Raw genomic sequence first — 15,262 nt, forward strand, 5'->3', positions numbered from 1 at the left:
CCATCTACTGTGCCTTAGTTTATATTCAGTGTGCACATGTTTAACTCATAACTGTGGAATTTCTTCTCATGATATTTTGTTAGAAGTGGCCAATTTTGTAAATTCGATTTATTTATAATTTTCACATGTTATATATTCTTTAGCTAAAATAATTTCGAACGTAAGTGGACCTTTCCAACTTCCTTTTTTAAATTTCAGCTCTAAATTAGACAAGAAATTGCAATCTGATTACGTCTGTGTTGTATGACAGTGTGTAAGTGAAGCCCAGTCTTACCGAAATCCAATTGAAATTTATGGTTGTTGCTTCGAGAAAATAAATATTTCAGTACAAGGCAGTACCCCGACATAATGCATGCACTTGGAGAACGGTCCATTACCTCGATGTATTAACTATTAACTACTGCAATACAGGAGCCAATTTGAACTTTTCAGTTCAGTTTAAAAGTGTTGCCTGTTAAATAATTTCCTTCAATCAGAGCAGCTTGCAGGGTTTATGGAACAATGATGTCGGAGCTTCCAGATTCATTTGGCAGCTGCATTGTTCTCCAAGGATATACCAGACGCACTTAAGTCCCCTTCTTTTTTTATAGGCTTTGTTCATACCAAATTATTCCTGCACTCTGCTAGCATTCATGATAGCTTGTTAAAGGAGTGCATCCTAGCAACGGAAAGCTAGTTGCTAAGCAACATAGTTTTCCATCTCTGTTTCTTTTTCTAAGGTACATTTTGGTTGTAGTTTATGAAGGCTGCCAAAGTGTTGGTTTACACTGTATTCTTTTATACCGTTGTAATTTATCAGCGGCAATGGACTTTGAGTGAATTGCAGCAGTTAGAAAATCATCATGTTGTTTAGTTTTACTTTCTGAATTAACCATATATTTGGCCTATAGCATTGTTTGAATGAATTAAAAGGTTATGTTAATAAACTTAAGCTTTTTTCTGTCTTCATTGTCAACACTGATATTATTGTAGTCCAGCATCCTTGAAATAAAATGGGGTAGTTAAAGAAAACAAGCAGACTTTCTGAAAAGAGACTAAAATGAGCTATATAATCCAGTTAAGTTTTATAGTAATATACATCAGGGACAAATCTAATTACAAATAAATAAGAAATTTTTAACAGCTGGGCAAAGAAAAGAAAAATATTGGAGAAAAATAGATTAATGAGAATAAATTATGAACTTTTGACCAGCTTTACTGATAATTACACAATCAATTTTCCTACACGATGAACAATTCAGACAGTTTAAATTTCTAACATTACACATTAAAGATACCAGTATTTCCAGACTGAAGAGTTCAAGCTGCAAAATTAAAACTTTTGCTGTTACTCGGGCTTCGGAAAAACCATGTATGTAAAAGTATGATACTACAAGTAATCTAGGACTATTTTTTAAATGTTTTTTGAGAGAGGGGACAAAATCCACAGATTTAGGCTTCTGGGGATACCCTATGCCATGGCTGTTGTCATTAGATGTGATAATGTTGGACACATGTTGTGGGGGAAAGGGTTGCCTGAAATAGGTCTTTCTATTTTAACTCCCAATCCAGTAATCTGTATTGTTCTCAGTTCCCTCCATCCTTTTATGCTAGATATACCCATTTTCCCTATACACAGTATTGTTTTATGTATATGGAAACTAATTTAGAAAAATCATGTTGGAGGGGATTCCTTTGTGCTTGCTCCTACTTATAGATTAGAGCAGGGCTGCCAAACTCAAGGCCCAGGGGCTGAATCCGGCCTGTGAGGTGCTTCGATCTGGCCCGCGGGGCTACCCTGGAAACAGCGAAGGACCAGTCTGTGGTGCCTCTGCCAGCGAAAATGGAGCTTGGGTGGCTGCGACAGCCTCCTGCAACCCTCTGCCAGCGAAAACGGAGCTTGTGGCCCTCCCGAGTTCCATTTTCGGTGGCAGAGGGTTGCAGGAAGCCGTTGCAGCCACTCAAGCTCTGTTTTCACTGGCAGAGCACTCGGGCCACCACAGGCGCCCCCAACATGAGTGAAGTCGAGCTGGCCATGCCCACCTGTTCCCCAAGGTTAAACACAACCCTGATGCGGCCCTCAATGAAATCGAGTTTGACACCCCTGGATTAGAGGAAATGTTTCTATTTTTTTTTCCTTTCTGCTTTTGTAGACATTGCCTCATAAATTGCTTTGTACTTTGAATACATATTCATTTCAGAAGCTTCTCAAAGTCATATTTGCATGCAGGGTATGTCAGGCATTTCATAATGAGGTGATCAAAAGAATATTTGGATCCAATATTAAAAAGAAAAAAATAAATGAAAATTGCAAAGTACATTTTAAAAATCAGTTTTAACTTTGTCCTTTATTTTTTAGGACTACAGGATACTTTGTACACAGAAAAACCAACAAAGTGGAGTCAACCACATGCAGCAGCAGCTTCATGGGCTTGAAGGATCACTTGAAGCATGACCTTGGACACCTCTATGAGGATACATCAGAGACTCAAATAAGTGCAATAGCACCTTGGTCAATGATAGAAAAGCCAACTATGGATAAAATTAATTCTAGAAAGGAGGATCCTAAGAAAGAACTGTCTGAAGAAACCGGAACCTTCAGTTGTGATTCTAAGAAAAATACAAATTCTGATAACGAATTGGGAAAAGCAACTAAAATTAGAACAGAACCATGTTCCTTATCTAAGGATCACAGACAGACGTATCCATCTTTAGAACCACATATACTAAAACGCAATGAAATTTTACAAGACATTAAGTTAGAGGAAGTTCAGATAGGAACTAAAGAAATTAAAAAGCCTCCTGATATGGTGAAAGAATATCAAACCAAACTTGACTTTGCACTTAAGTTAGGTTACTCAGAAGAGCAAGTTCAACTTGTGCTGAATAAACTTGGTACTGATGCTTTAATCAATGATATATTGGGGGAGCTGGTCAAACTTGGAAATAAAACTGAGGCAGATCAGAGTGTAAGTTCTATTAACACTAGTGTAATGCGAGAAGCATCTTCTGTTGACTCTCAGAGATCTGACTCTCCCCTTCAGGAGGATGTGCTCGTGGATGGTGACAACCTGAGACCAATAGTTATTGATGGCAGCAATGTGGCAATGAGGTATGTTGCAGTAGTGTTGTTTTTACATATTATTATATTATTTTGTGCACACAATTGTATTTATGGCCCACTGAATCAGGTTTCTATCATTGAATGGAGTAAGTCAATATTTATTTATTTATTTATTTATTTATTTATTTATTTATTGGTTCGATTTATGCGCCGCCCTTCTCCGGAGACTCAGGGCGGCTTACAATGCGTTAAGCAATAGCCTTCATACTTTTGTATATACCTGCTTAGTAGGGCTTTCGGCCCCCCCTAAGCGGTGTTCTTTTTTATACAAAGTCATCTTATTGCCCCCACAATCCGGGTCCTCATTTTACCTACCTCTGAAGGATGGAAGGCTGAGTCAACCTTGAGCCTGGTGAGATTTGAACTCGCAGTAATTGCAGGCAGCTGGCAGCTAAGTGCTACTTAACAGTGCTTTAGTCCGCTGCTCCACCAAGGCTCATTTACTTGGATAAAAGGTATCACAATTTGAAGACTTCTTTTGAAAATTCAGCATCCCAAGAGCAATACTATAGAAACATGATGTAAATTCCTCAGCAACTCTGATACAGAGTGTTAAGGATCACAAATATCCACAGCAGCATCCACTAGGCAGATATTTTCTTGTGGGAGAAAAGGAGAGGATATGCAGCATCCTTAACCCCTCAACCCCAAATGCTTCCAAAGTTGCAGTTTGGTTTTTTCCACTCAGATTGTATTTTAATGTGCTTTTTGAAACGAATTATTCTATACTAAATATTCTGACCAATTTATTTTACTGACATAGGGAAGTGCACGTTAATTTATATATTGGGGGGAAATGATTGCTTACAGAAAATACAGATTTATATTTCATAGCATTGTCATTTTAACCTATAGTCCATTGGTCCATTTCAGACATTATGCAAAATTTAAATCATTATTCAAAACAAACCCTATTTGAGTTTTTTTTAAAAACCCACTTTTTTCATATACAACTCAGTGCGTCAAACAGCTCAGTCTTCCTTCCTCCTCCAATTTTCCCTACAACATCATCCCTGTGAAGGGAGCTGGGTTGAAAGAATATGGCTGCTCAAAGTCACCCAACTGGTTTTTCATGCCTAAATCGGGACCAGAACTCACAGTCTACTGATTTCTGGGCCAGCACCTTAAAACCATAATTGCTTGTTTATATGCACTTCTTGTTTTGATGGGGCAGCTGATCCCAGATAAGGAGCAGACTTCATCTGCAGTGTGTCAGTATGGGATTCTTCCAAACAATAGTTGGAAATTACATGCAGCAGACCCTTTACAACTTTGGTTTTTGAATTAGTAACCCATATTCTTCTGAAACCCTAGTCATAATGTTCTAAACAAAAAAGAATGCAATTCACAGTTTTAATTTAAAATTTAACTATTTATGCCAGTTTGGATTATTGCAACTTGCTTTACAAAGCTGTCTTCGAAAATTATCCAGAAAGTTCAACTAGTCTCCAACCTTGGCAACTTTAAAACTTGTGGACTTCAACTCCCAAAGCAAAGCTGGCTGAGGAACTCTGGGAGTTGAAGTCCACAAGGCTGGAGACCCCTGTTCTAGAATATAGCCGTTCAAGTAACATCCTTCAACTACCCGCCATTTGACTTCCAGATACACTTTAAGATGATAGTTATCACCTTAAAAGCCTTATGTGGTTTTGGGTCTGTATATCTATGAGACCGCCAACTCCTAGAGCTTCAGCTATTCTGATAATATCAAGGCAAGCTTGCTCCAGCTTCTTACCCTTAGGAACTTTCATTTACAGGGACCTTCTGTAAGCAGTTGCGCCTTCTTAGTCTTGCTCAACTGAATAAATACATAGCTGAATATATTATAGGGAACTGTGTAGGAAGCAGGACCATTGTGGTCAGTGTTTATACCTGAACAAAGTGAGATAAGCAACTTGGCTCACCATCTTTGGAAGCTAATAGGGTAAAAAATAATGCTTCAAAGCAAATTTGACAGCTACAGTACATTGTAAAATGAACACTGATAATGATAAGCTAGTTAGAAGACAACCCCTATTTACAAAAAAACCTCTTGCACTAGAACAAAAAATTAGATCAGCAATCTGGTCACTACCAAGTCAGAAAGCTATAGAAACTGATGGAATACCTACTGATATATGAGAAGCAGCAGAAAAAAATCAGTAAATTTTCTAGCCAATGTATGCCAGCAAATCTGCAGAACAACACAGTGCCACTAGATTGGAAAAGATCAGTCTGCATTCTAATATCAAATAAAGGAGATTTAATAGAGTATGCAAATTGGCATGCAATAATCCTTAATTTCACGTGCTAGCAAAATAATGCTTAGAATCATCCAACACAAATTAAAGCCCTATATGGAAAAGCCTGGAGGAACGTCCATGGGGTTGCGATGGGTCAGACACGACTTCACAACTAACAACATGGAAAAGGAGATGCTAGATATTCAAGTTAGCTTTAGAAAAGGCTGAGAAAGATATGACGTTACTGTTGATACATGCTACATAATTGAAAAAGCCAAAGAATACCAAAAATAAATCAGTATATGTTTCATTGATTATAGATTGTGTTGATTGTGTCAAGCTGTAGAAAAATGGGAAACCCAGAATATGTCATCCTCATGTGAAATCTATATGCAGGTTAGGAAGTCATAGTACAGACAGTACATAGTGAAATATAGTTCCAAGTTGGCAAAGGAATGAGACAAAGCTGTACACACTCCCCTTTTTTATTCAACTTATGTGCCAAAATATATATTAAGGCAAGCTGGATTGGAAGAAGATGAGAGTGATTTAAAATTGGACAAAGAAGCCTCCATAACCTGTGCTATTCCAATGGCACTATTCTGATAGTGAAAATTGCAAAGGATCTACAGACTTCAAGAGAGAGAAAAAAAGGAACACAATGAAAAGATATAAAGAACAACTGATGACAACTAGTATAACAACCATTGTTAGAACTGACAGTGAAACTATTGAAGTGGAACATAACTTCTATGTTTTAGGATCAATTATAAAAGATAGGATAAAGGAACAAGCAGTCAAATATGCCTAAGATTAGTATCTGGAAGATAAGTAATGAAGGTCTTGGAAAAGATGATGTGTATATATTTACAAATATCAGAATTGTGCATGTGGCATTTCATGAAAGTAAAAGTTGGGGTGAAAAAGCTGAATAGAAAGATATTGACACTTTTGAACTTGTGTGACAGTCATTCTGGAAGCATTTTGAGCTTGAAAATACCTCTCCGTCCAGTTCAAAACATTTCATTGCAAGCTTGAAACATTTCCAGAATGGTTGAAACTGTGGGCAGAACAACTGTTGCAAACTCTTGGAAGTAGAAAAGGAACAGAAACTAATCCAAACAGAATGTTCTTCCAACTAAAGTAATATTTATTGCTGTACTGTAAACAAAGTAAATAATTTGTTCGTATTTGAAATATGTAATTATCTCTATTGTGTCTGTGCATGCCTTAATTACATGCCTAGCTTAACAATCTAATATACATTTATTTACAGAGCTGCTTTGAAGTTCCTTAACTCCCCTCCTTTAGCCATAAGTTGCTTAATTTAATCACATTTGTTAATGCCTTCTCTAGACAACTTTGCTTTTCTTCATTTTTCTAAGCCAAGCTTTTTTTATAAGGTATTGAGAAAGAGAAGAAAAGGCAAAATCCCCTCTTTTTCCAGGCATCTTCTAGATCAGGGGTGTCAAACTCAAGGCCCGGGGGGCGGATCTGGCCCACGGGTTGCTTAGATCTGGCCTGCAGGGCCGCCCTGGAAACAGCGAAGAGCTGACCTGTGGTGCCTCTGTGTATGGCCCTCCCGAGCTCCATTTTCGCTGGCAGAGGGTTGCAGGAGATTGTCGCAGCTGAAAACGGAGCTTGGGAGCCCGTTTTTGCCTGCAGACCTCTCAAGCCACCATAGACGCCCCCGACAGGAGTTATGTCGAGCTGGCCATGCCCACCCCAGCCCCCCGAGGTCAAACACAACCCTGATGCGGCCCTCAGTGACATCGAGTTGGACACCCCTGTTTTAGACATCCAATGTCGCTCCTTTTTTCCAATTCTCCAACCCTTTTAGCAGATACTCTATTTACTAATCTGTATTCCCAGTTCTCCCTGTTCCTGCTGGAGCATCAGTTGTACATTCCTTCTTTTTCTAGTAATCAATCCTCCAATGGCTGTGATCACTTTGATAGGTAATACTCCATTCCACCCACCTCAAAGCACAAAATTCAACTCTTCAGTTTAATAAATCTGCCACTTACAAATCCTCCTCTAGGAGGCAGATGTGCCTGCCCATAGGTATCTTAATTAAAAACAGCCTTTTAAATGATTTTCATTCTCATGCATCTGGCAAGAAAACAATAATGCAACCTTCAGACAATCTCAAACATAGTCTCGGTCATGGCAGCTCAGTCTGAGCAAACGCAACATACAGTGCTTTAAAGTAAACTCTTTGTATCCTTCCCAGCCCCAAACCAGGAATTGCCAGGATAGTAATGCTGTAAACCAATCTGAATGTCACTGTTACAACATTGAATTTTGTGGGGTGGATTTGCTCTGGAAATCTTAAGTTTTGTATCAGCATTTTTTTCGCCAGAGAGTTTTGGATCTGGGGACGTGGCATACACGATAAGGACGTTCTGTCTAAAGCGTAGCATTAAGCTTACACTTTTAAATAAAGTTATGTAGGAGGAATTTTAAAAAGTCTACCTTCTATCTCATTTTCTGGGAACAGCAAGCATTTGTTAATAAGCCCTATAATGATCCTGCAAGGAAAAACGTTTAGCTTGAAATCCTTTTGCAGATAATTGGATGAACACTACATTTTGTACTTTAATGGAACAAAGCTTTCTTCTCACTGGTTTTTCTAGCTGCCTATTTGCAGGAATCTAATGTTGACAACTTAATACACTATGTGTCTACATGGATAGTTTTTCCAGTAAAAACAAATGCCGATGCTTTTATTCAAGTCACAAGTTTCATATGCCATTGTATGATTTAAAATCGGATTCTTTAAAACAAAAAGAATCATTTTCTGAATTGAGAATTAATTGAAATTGAAAAGAATTGCCAATATTCCAATTCCCTTTGTAAAAGGAGAAAATGGGACTTGGGTTCCCTCCAATAAGGTAAACACCTCTTTCTTGGGACCAGGAAGATGACAGTTTGCTGGACAGCTTGGCCTCAGTCTGGTATCAGTGAATGCTCAGTCAATATGTAAGAAGGTGAAGCTCCTGTGAGATGTATTAAAAGACCTGACATGCCTAACTGGATACCTGATTAGGTGAGGGAATATTGCTATAGAGGTGCATAGAGATGACATTGGAGAAGGAAATGTGACCATTGGCAACACATAATTTTAGTTTGGTAAAGGAAGATACCATTAGAAAGAAACTTAAATTGGCTCCATTTTCACTCTGGTATAGAAGGAAGGGAAGGAACTTGTCCAATATTGGAGTCCAAATTAAAGTGAATCTAATCAACTTACCGTATTTTTCAGACTATAAGACGCACCGGAGTATAAGATGCACCAAGATTTCGAAGAGGTAAACAAGAAAAAAAAAGTTTTTGTCCTCCCGGAGCTCTCTGCAGGCCTCCCAAACCTTCTGCGCATCCCATTTTTGTGAAAAACAGGCCTGTTTTTGGCCTCCCAAACTCCCCACGTGTCACATTGTTGTCCTCCCCAGTCCCCAGGAGCACTCTGCCGGCCTCCCAAACCCTCTGTGTGCCCTGTTTTTGCAAAAAAATGGGCCTGGTTTTGGCGAAAATGGGACGCACGGGGCAGGGTTTCGGAGGCCAAAAATGGCTGTATTCGGTGTATAAGATGCACCAACAATTCCAGCCTCTTTTAGAGGGGGGGAAGTGCGTCTTATACTCCAAAAAGTATGGTAGTTTGCAAAGAATAATGAAAATTGTTTATAGCAGACGCATCAACTGGTCTGGTTAAGTAGAGAGACCTGTTGCTCAAGAGAAAGACTGCTTTCAGATAGGTCCCTGAAAAAAGATGAAGATTAGATATTCTGTAATTGAGAAATAGAACTTTGCTTCTATTTAACCTAGTATTTCCTAAGACATCAAGACTGCACTTGAATAAATTCTGTTAGACTGATAAACCTATATGGTTTAATATAGCTTAGAAATATGGTAATTTTCTGTTGCTATTGTGCGATGCTTTGGAGAGTCCCATTTTTGTCTGAGGAAGATGAGATTGAACAAAGGGTCTGCTTCCCTATAAAAATGAAGAAGAAAAATTATTCAGCAAAAATAAATAAATAAAATAAAATAAATTGTCAGAAAAAATAAATTAGCAATGATAAATTACTTTTGGAAAGCAGTTATAAAGATTCGATGTTGTGCCATTAAGTTTTTTTTTCTTTAAAAAAAACATTGAGAATCTGAATACTATATGGGTTTTCTATGTCCGTTTTTTAATGGGCCTCTAAAAATAATTGTATTTTGCTTCTAGGGGTTTTATGAATGATTTCTTGAGGTATAGAGAAGAACTTTATTTCAGTCAGTGAGCATTAAATCATAAAATAAAAGGCATAGTAGGATGTGAGAGCCTGTTTGGTTTAGTGGTTAAGGAATCAGGTTAAAAACTAGGTGATTGTGAGTTCTAGTCCTGCCTTAGGCAAAGTCAGCTGGGTGACCTTGAGTGTAGTAGTATAACAGAATTATCAGCATTCAATCCCCCAAATCCATAATATTAATATAAATTACAAGAGTGAAAAGAAATCTATCACCCTAATATAATAAAGCTAATGTTTATTCTAGAGATCCATTTTGGTCCAGTTAAGGCACCAGGCTAAAAGCCAGGATATTTGATTTCTAATTCTAGAAATCGTGTCTAATTTAGACACAAAGCCAACTGGATGACTTTGAACCAGTCACATTCTGCCAGCTCCAGGAAGAAGACAAATGCAAATCATTTCTGCAGATGTTGCCAAGAAAAAGTGCAGAGATTTGCCAGGCAATTGCCAAGAGTGAAGACTGACTAAAAGGTGTACAAACAGACGTGTTTACGTTAAAAATACTAACAATTGACTACTTTTGCAACAATTATAACCAACAATAAAATAAAATTCAGAATAATAAAATAATCAATAGATATAAAATGCTATGGTTCTATACTCTTACAAATATAATATTTAGCGGCATTCAGAGAGACTATCATTTCTGTCAGACAATAGATGGAGATAAAATAGATTTTGATCGCATGGATAATTTGCTGTTCTGGGTGTTAAATTAAGAATGGCGGCCGAATATCCTGATAAAAGAAGTAGCATGGAACAGACTTGGATTCCTGGGGCTCCCACAAGGCCGCCTCAGGAGTTCTCAAAATCAACACTATTTGGAAGCGTATTTTGAAATGTAATACAGTATGAAAATCCCATTAAACATGAGAACTCGCAGCGAATGCATCAACTTTAATTTTTAATTTCGATAAATTTGATCAACAGGTAGTCCTTGGTGTATGGCCACAATTGGGGCCAGAATTTCCATTGCTAAGCAAGGCAGTTAAGAGAATTGCATCTGATTTTATGACTTTTTTTGCCATGCTTGTTAAGCAAACGATGCAGTTCTTAAGCAAATGCAGCTTTCCATATTGGCTTTGCTCGTTGGTAGCTGGCTGGGAAGGTTGCAAATGGTGATTGCATGACCCCTAGGATACTGCAACCATCATAAACAGGTGTTGGTTGCCAAGCACCCAAATTTTGATCATTTGACTGTGTGGATGCTATGATGGTGATGTGAGGATTGCTTGTAAGTCGCTTTTTTCAGTGTTGTTGGAACTTTGAACGATTGCTAAATGAATGATTACAAGTCATGGGGTCCTCCATAATTTTTCATAGTGGAAAGGAATCCTGAGAGAAAGAAGTTTAAGAAACACCGGTATAGAAGAAAATGAGCAGTGATTTCAGTGAAAATTCATTATAGAATTTTCTTTTTATCTACCTACCAAGACAACTGGGTAGCCAAAACATAAAATCATGCTAATATATCCCATCTTATTTGAATATTACAGTCTCATATAGCTAGGTAGACTTAAGTTAATGGATTGAGCACCCCAGATACACCCCCGTTGGCATACAGGACTGAACTTCCTGGCTTTCTATATCTGTTCTTCTCTGTCTTATATTCGGTCTGGCTTGATCATAACCTAGGATAACTCCAGAGAGTTATCACAATGATTCAACTTATGTAAGACCCAGCCTTTCCATTTGCTGACAAATTTGTCAGAAGAAATAAGGGGGAAACAAACCACTAAGGTGTAGAAGACTGTTTCTTACCAATTACCAGTAGGAGTAATTTATTATAATTTGCTAGAATAGTTCCATCCACATCTTCATAATAGTAGAATGGACCTGTGCAGCTTCTTTAGAGCTCAATAGGCCTTTCACTAAATGGTCCTACTGTGAAATGGCCATTTAATCCAAATTGGAACCTATTTCAGAATCCATTTTACGAGCAGCATTAATTCCCAAGTGTGATCTATTCCCTGATATTCTTAAAACGGAGAACAGCTGGAAAGTTGTCATTAGCAGAACACATAACAATTGTACAATTTTAGCAGATGTGAGACCAGGATCCTTGATAAATGCAACCTATTATTTCAAGGAAGGCTGCCGAATGTGTATACACTGCTGGCTAGCTTGTATCCAAAGTGTTGTTCAATCTAAACTGTTCAAAGATTGCATCGTGCACAGTCTTGCAGGTTTGCAAAATGGCCTTTCGATTGAAGCAATGGTAGGGGATGCAATGTTATAAAATCAGGGGGGAAAGCTTTTAAGTTTCACATAAAGCTTATTAAATCTAATTCTTGCATTACAGTCCCCTGCCACTATCACATGAGCAATTGGCTATAGCCTATGGAAATGATAGGAATGATTTTTTTAACCTATACCCTGCTTCATTAATCAAGGAATGAGTGCATAAGGGAATGTACCGTATATACATGAATTAATAACAAAGCTATTAAAATATAATACTGGCATTGCATATTTCCAAAGGGGCAATTCTAATATTTCTAATGCTAAAGAAACAAACACACATACAATCTTTCTTCATTTCCTGGGAGAACATATTGAGGTAATGATTTGTATTTCTATTAAAGGGTAGGGGAGTCTTCATTATTCCATGTCTCCTGTAAAAGAATAATATATCCATTAATTTGGAAAGGCACAGTCATTTAATTTGACAGTTCAAGTACTAACATTCCAAAATCAATCAGATGATACGGGAAGGGGATTCATTATTTTACACTCTTCCTGAGTTCCTTCTTTAATTCCTAAATTAAGGAATTATCTGTATCTGTCATTGAGATACTGAGTGCAGAAAATGTGAATAAAACTCTTAACAATTAAATCAGTCTGCAGTGCAACCACTAAATGCAGAGGTGAACAGCTTATCAAGCTTATTGAATATTTCAATCCTTGGAATGATAGTAACTTGCTCTTGAACCATGGTCAAAATAGTTGAAAAATTGGAGGATAGCAATTGTAAATTAGAATGCCTATCATTCATATCCTGCACTTCAGATTTTAATACATATCCATTGGAAATATATGCAGTATAATCAAGTCCAGTTACTGAAGACTGGTGCTCTTCAAAACTTGAACTATTCCTTTTTCTTTTCCATTTTGTTGTATGATCACTATTGAGTTCAAATCAGAGGTGGGTTTCAGCAGGTTCTGACCAGTTCTGGAGAACCGGTAGTGGAAATTTTGAGTAGTTTGGAGAACCGGTAGTAAAAATTCTGACTGGCCCCGCCCCCATCTATTCTCTGCCCCCCAAGTCCCATCTGATCGGAAGGAAATGGGGATTTTGCAGTAATCTTCTCCTGGATTGGGGAGGGAATGGAGATTTTATAGTATCCTTCCCCTGGAGTGGGGTGGGAATGGAGAATTTACAGTATCCTTCCCCTGCAATGCCCACCAAGCCACGCCCACCAAACCATGCCACGCCCACCAAGTCACACGCACAGAACCGGTAGTAAAAAAATTTGAAACCCACCACTGGTTTAAATATATAAGAAGGAGTCTTAAAATACCACAGTGTTTGCATCCAGTTGTAGGGGTGGGCAAAACTAATTTGATCAATGATACATTGCAATTTGCATTGCAAATTGCAAATTTACAATATGGTTTGCATTGTACATACCAATTTATTTTTTATCCAGCTTACCTCCTGGTAAAGCTCCACAGGAGTTAATTAAATCTGATTCCAGCTTTTTTGTAATCTTACAACCAGTTGTTATTTGGGAATGATTGTTTTTAGAACTCAAGGGCACTATTGGGACATTGTCCCCAGGATATTTTGCAGCTTTCCTTTTTGAATTTACAGTGGTGACAATTTGGTGGTATGGTGTAACCAGAAACTTTTTTTTTTCCTTCACAAAGTACCCGTTTTGGAAAGATTCCTCTGTTGTAGGTAATGTCAAGCCTTCCCAGTTTTGAACATATAATAGCCTTGCTGGAGTTGTCATTAATAAAAAGCAAAGTTTTGTGACTTTTTTTCTAGTTGTTTATCCATTAGTCCAAAAAAAAAAGGGGGGGGTCTTTGGTTTCAGCTGTGTTGAAATCCCCCTTCTGACCTTCTTCTCTAAGCAGTGCAGTTGCTGACTAATGGCAGCTGATGAAATAAACAACCCTGAAAATCTGATTCTTCATGACGAATGGAAGAAATATTGAATGTACTTGGAGCTACTCTCTGTCTTCTGGGTTTTTTTCCATGTTGCTGTAGAGAGTGTTGATAAAAAAAATATCCGAGAAGTGCGCGTACTTTCTAGACAAAAATAGATGCTTTAAAACTCTATATGTATTATATTACTCTCTACAATTCTATCCATATTGCTATATTTTTTTCTGTAATTTTTAATAATTTTCAATAAAAATTTGTAAAAAAAAAAAAAAGATAAAAAAATACCCAACTATAAAGAATGATTTTATACAACTACGAGTGAGAAAATTACAGGTTAAAAAAAGCTGGCTATTTAGAAAATAAACCAAGGAGCAGTTATATGTGCCTTCTCAGTACCATGTTACTGTCTCTGTTTTCTTTTCTTTTTTTAAATTTTTTATTGAAAATTATTAAAAAATACAGAAAAAAAAGTATAACAATATGGATAGAATTGCAGAGAGTAATATAATACATATAGAGTTTTAAAGTATCAATTTTCGCCTAGAGAAAGTACAAACCTCCATTAAACCAACTCATCAAAAGAAAGAAAAGTTTATCCAGAAGAAAAAATTCTCTGTGTCTGTTTTCTTGAGGTATATCTCAGCCATGATGATAAACTGAAATCTTTGTGTCCTTTATGCAACAGTTATAAATTATAATCATAACTATACTTTGTTCAAAGTTCTTGTCTGAAATACTATTAACTGTTATGAAATAAACAGTTATGTTTCAATTTTTATATGAGAGAGATAAATGTGTTTTGTTTTCAAACATCAAAATCGTGTGGTCTTGATTTATTTGAGTGCCATATTTTACCTATTGCTAAGTAGCTTATTTTGATCTAGCTATCAAGAGATGTATTGCATATAAATTACACAGAAATTAAATACGTACCCATGTTGTTCAGAAAATATTGCAATGCGTAAAATGTATTCCTAATACTTAAACATAACTGATTTGGAGGAACACTGGTCAAAGTAATGCCACATACAAATTTACATATTAAAATATTTTCTATTTGTATAGGCATTTTTAATTGAAAAGTTCATTTTCTAAATTAAGCTTCTTGTATATAGGCAATGTATTATTTTATGAGAATTTTTAAATGCCACACTTAGCTTTTGTTAATTACTTTTGAGTGCTTTGTGCTTATGAGGGCAGGATGCAAGTAGATTCCATTCATACATATATATATGAAACAGTGGTAGTTACAGTAATGTAGATTAGTAATTTTAGCACATCTGTTTCAGCCATGGAAACAAAGAAGTATTCTCTTGTCGTGGGATAAAACTGGCCGTGGACTGGTTTTTGGAAAGAGGACACAAAGATGTCACAGTGTTTGTCCCAGCATGGAGAAAAGAACAGTCTCGACCAGATGCACTCATTACAGGTATATTTTGATCAACATTCAGCAGTTTCATTTGTAAAATCTATGACAATTTTGATCTTGCTTATTCTATGTGAGCATTTTAAGGACTACTTTAAATCAAAA

General features: G+C 37.0%; 1 protein-coding gene across 1 annotated transcript in view; it reads left to right on the forward strand.

The window, feature by feature from the left end:
- The window catches only part of ZC3H12C (zinc finger CCCH-type containing 12C), a 49,796-nt gene that overhangs the window by 23,534 nt on the left and 11,000 nt on the right, over nucleotides 1–15,262 (forward strand). Inside the window, exons 2-3 of the mRNA XM_034409676.3 lie at nucleotides 2,339–3,091; nucleotides 15,021–15,160. Of these exons, the coding sequence (XP_034265567.2) occupies nucleotides 2,406–3,091; nucleotides 15,021–15,160 (826 nt within the window). The 5' untranslated portion in view covers nucleotides 2,339–2,405. The remainder of the gene's footprint in view (nucleotides 1–2,338; nucleotides 3,092–15,020; nucleotides 15,161–15,262) is intronic.

Source organism: Pantherophis guttatus, chromosome 5, assembly GCF_059756535.1.
Source record: "Pantherophis guttatus breed Tessera chromosome 5, ASM5975653v1, whole genome shotgun sequence".
In the NCBI taxonomy this organism is placed as follows: domain Eukaryota; kingdom Metazoa; phylum Chordata; class Lepidosauria; order Squamata; family Colubridae; genus Pantherophis; species Pantherophis guttatus.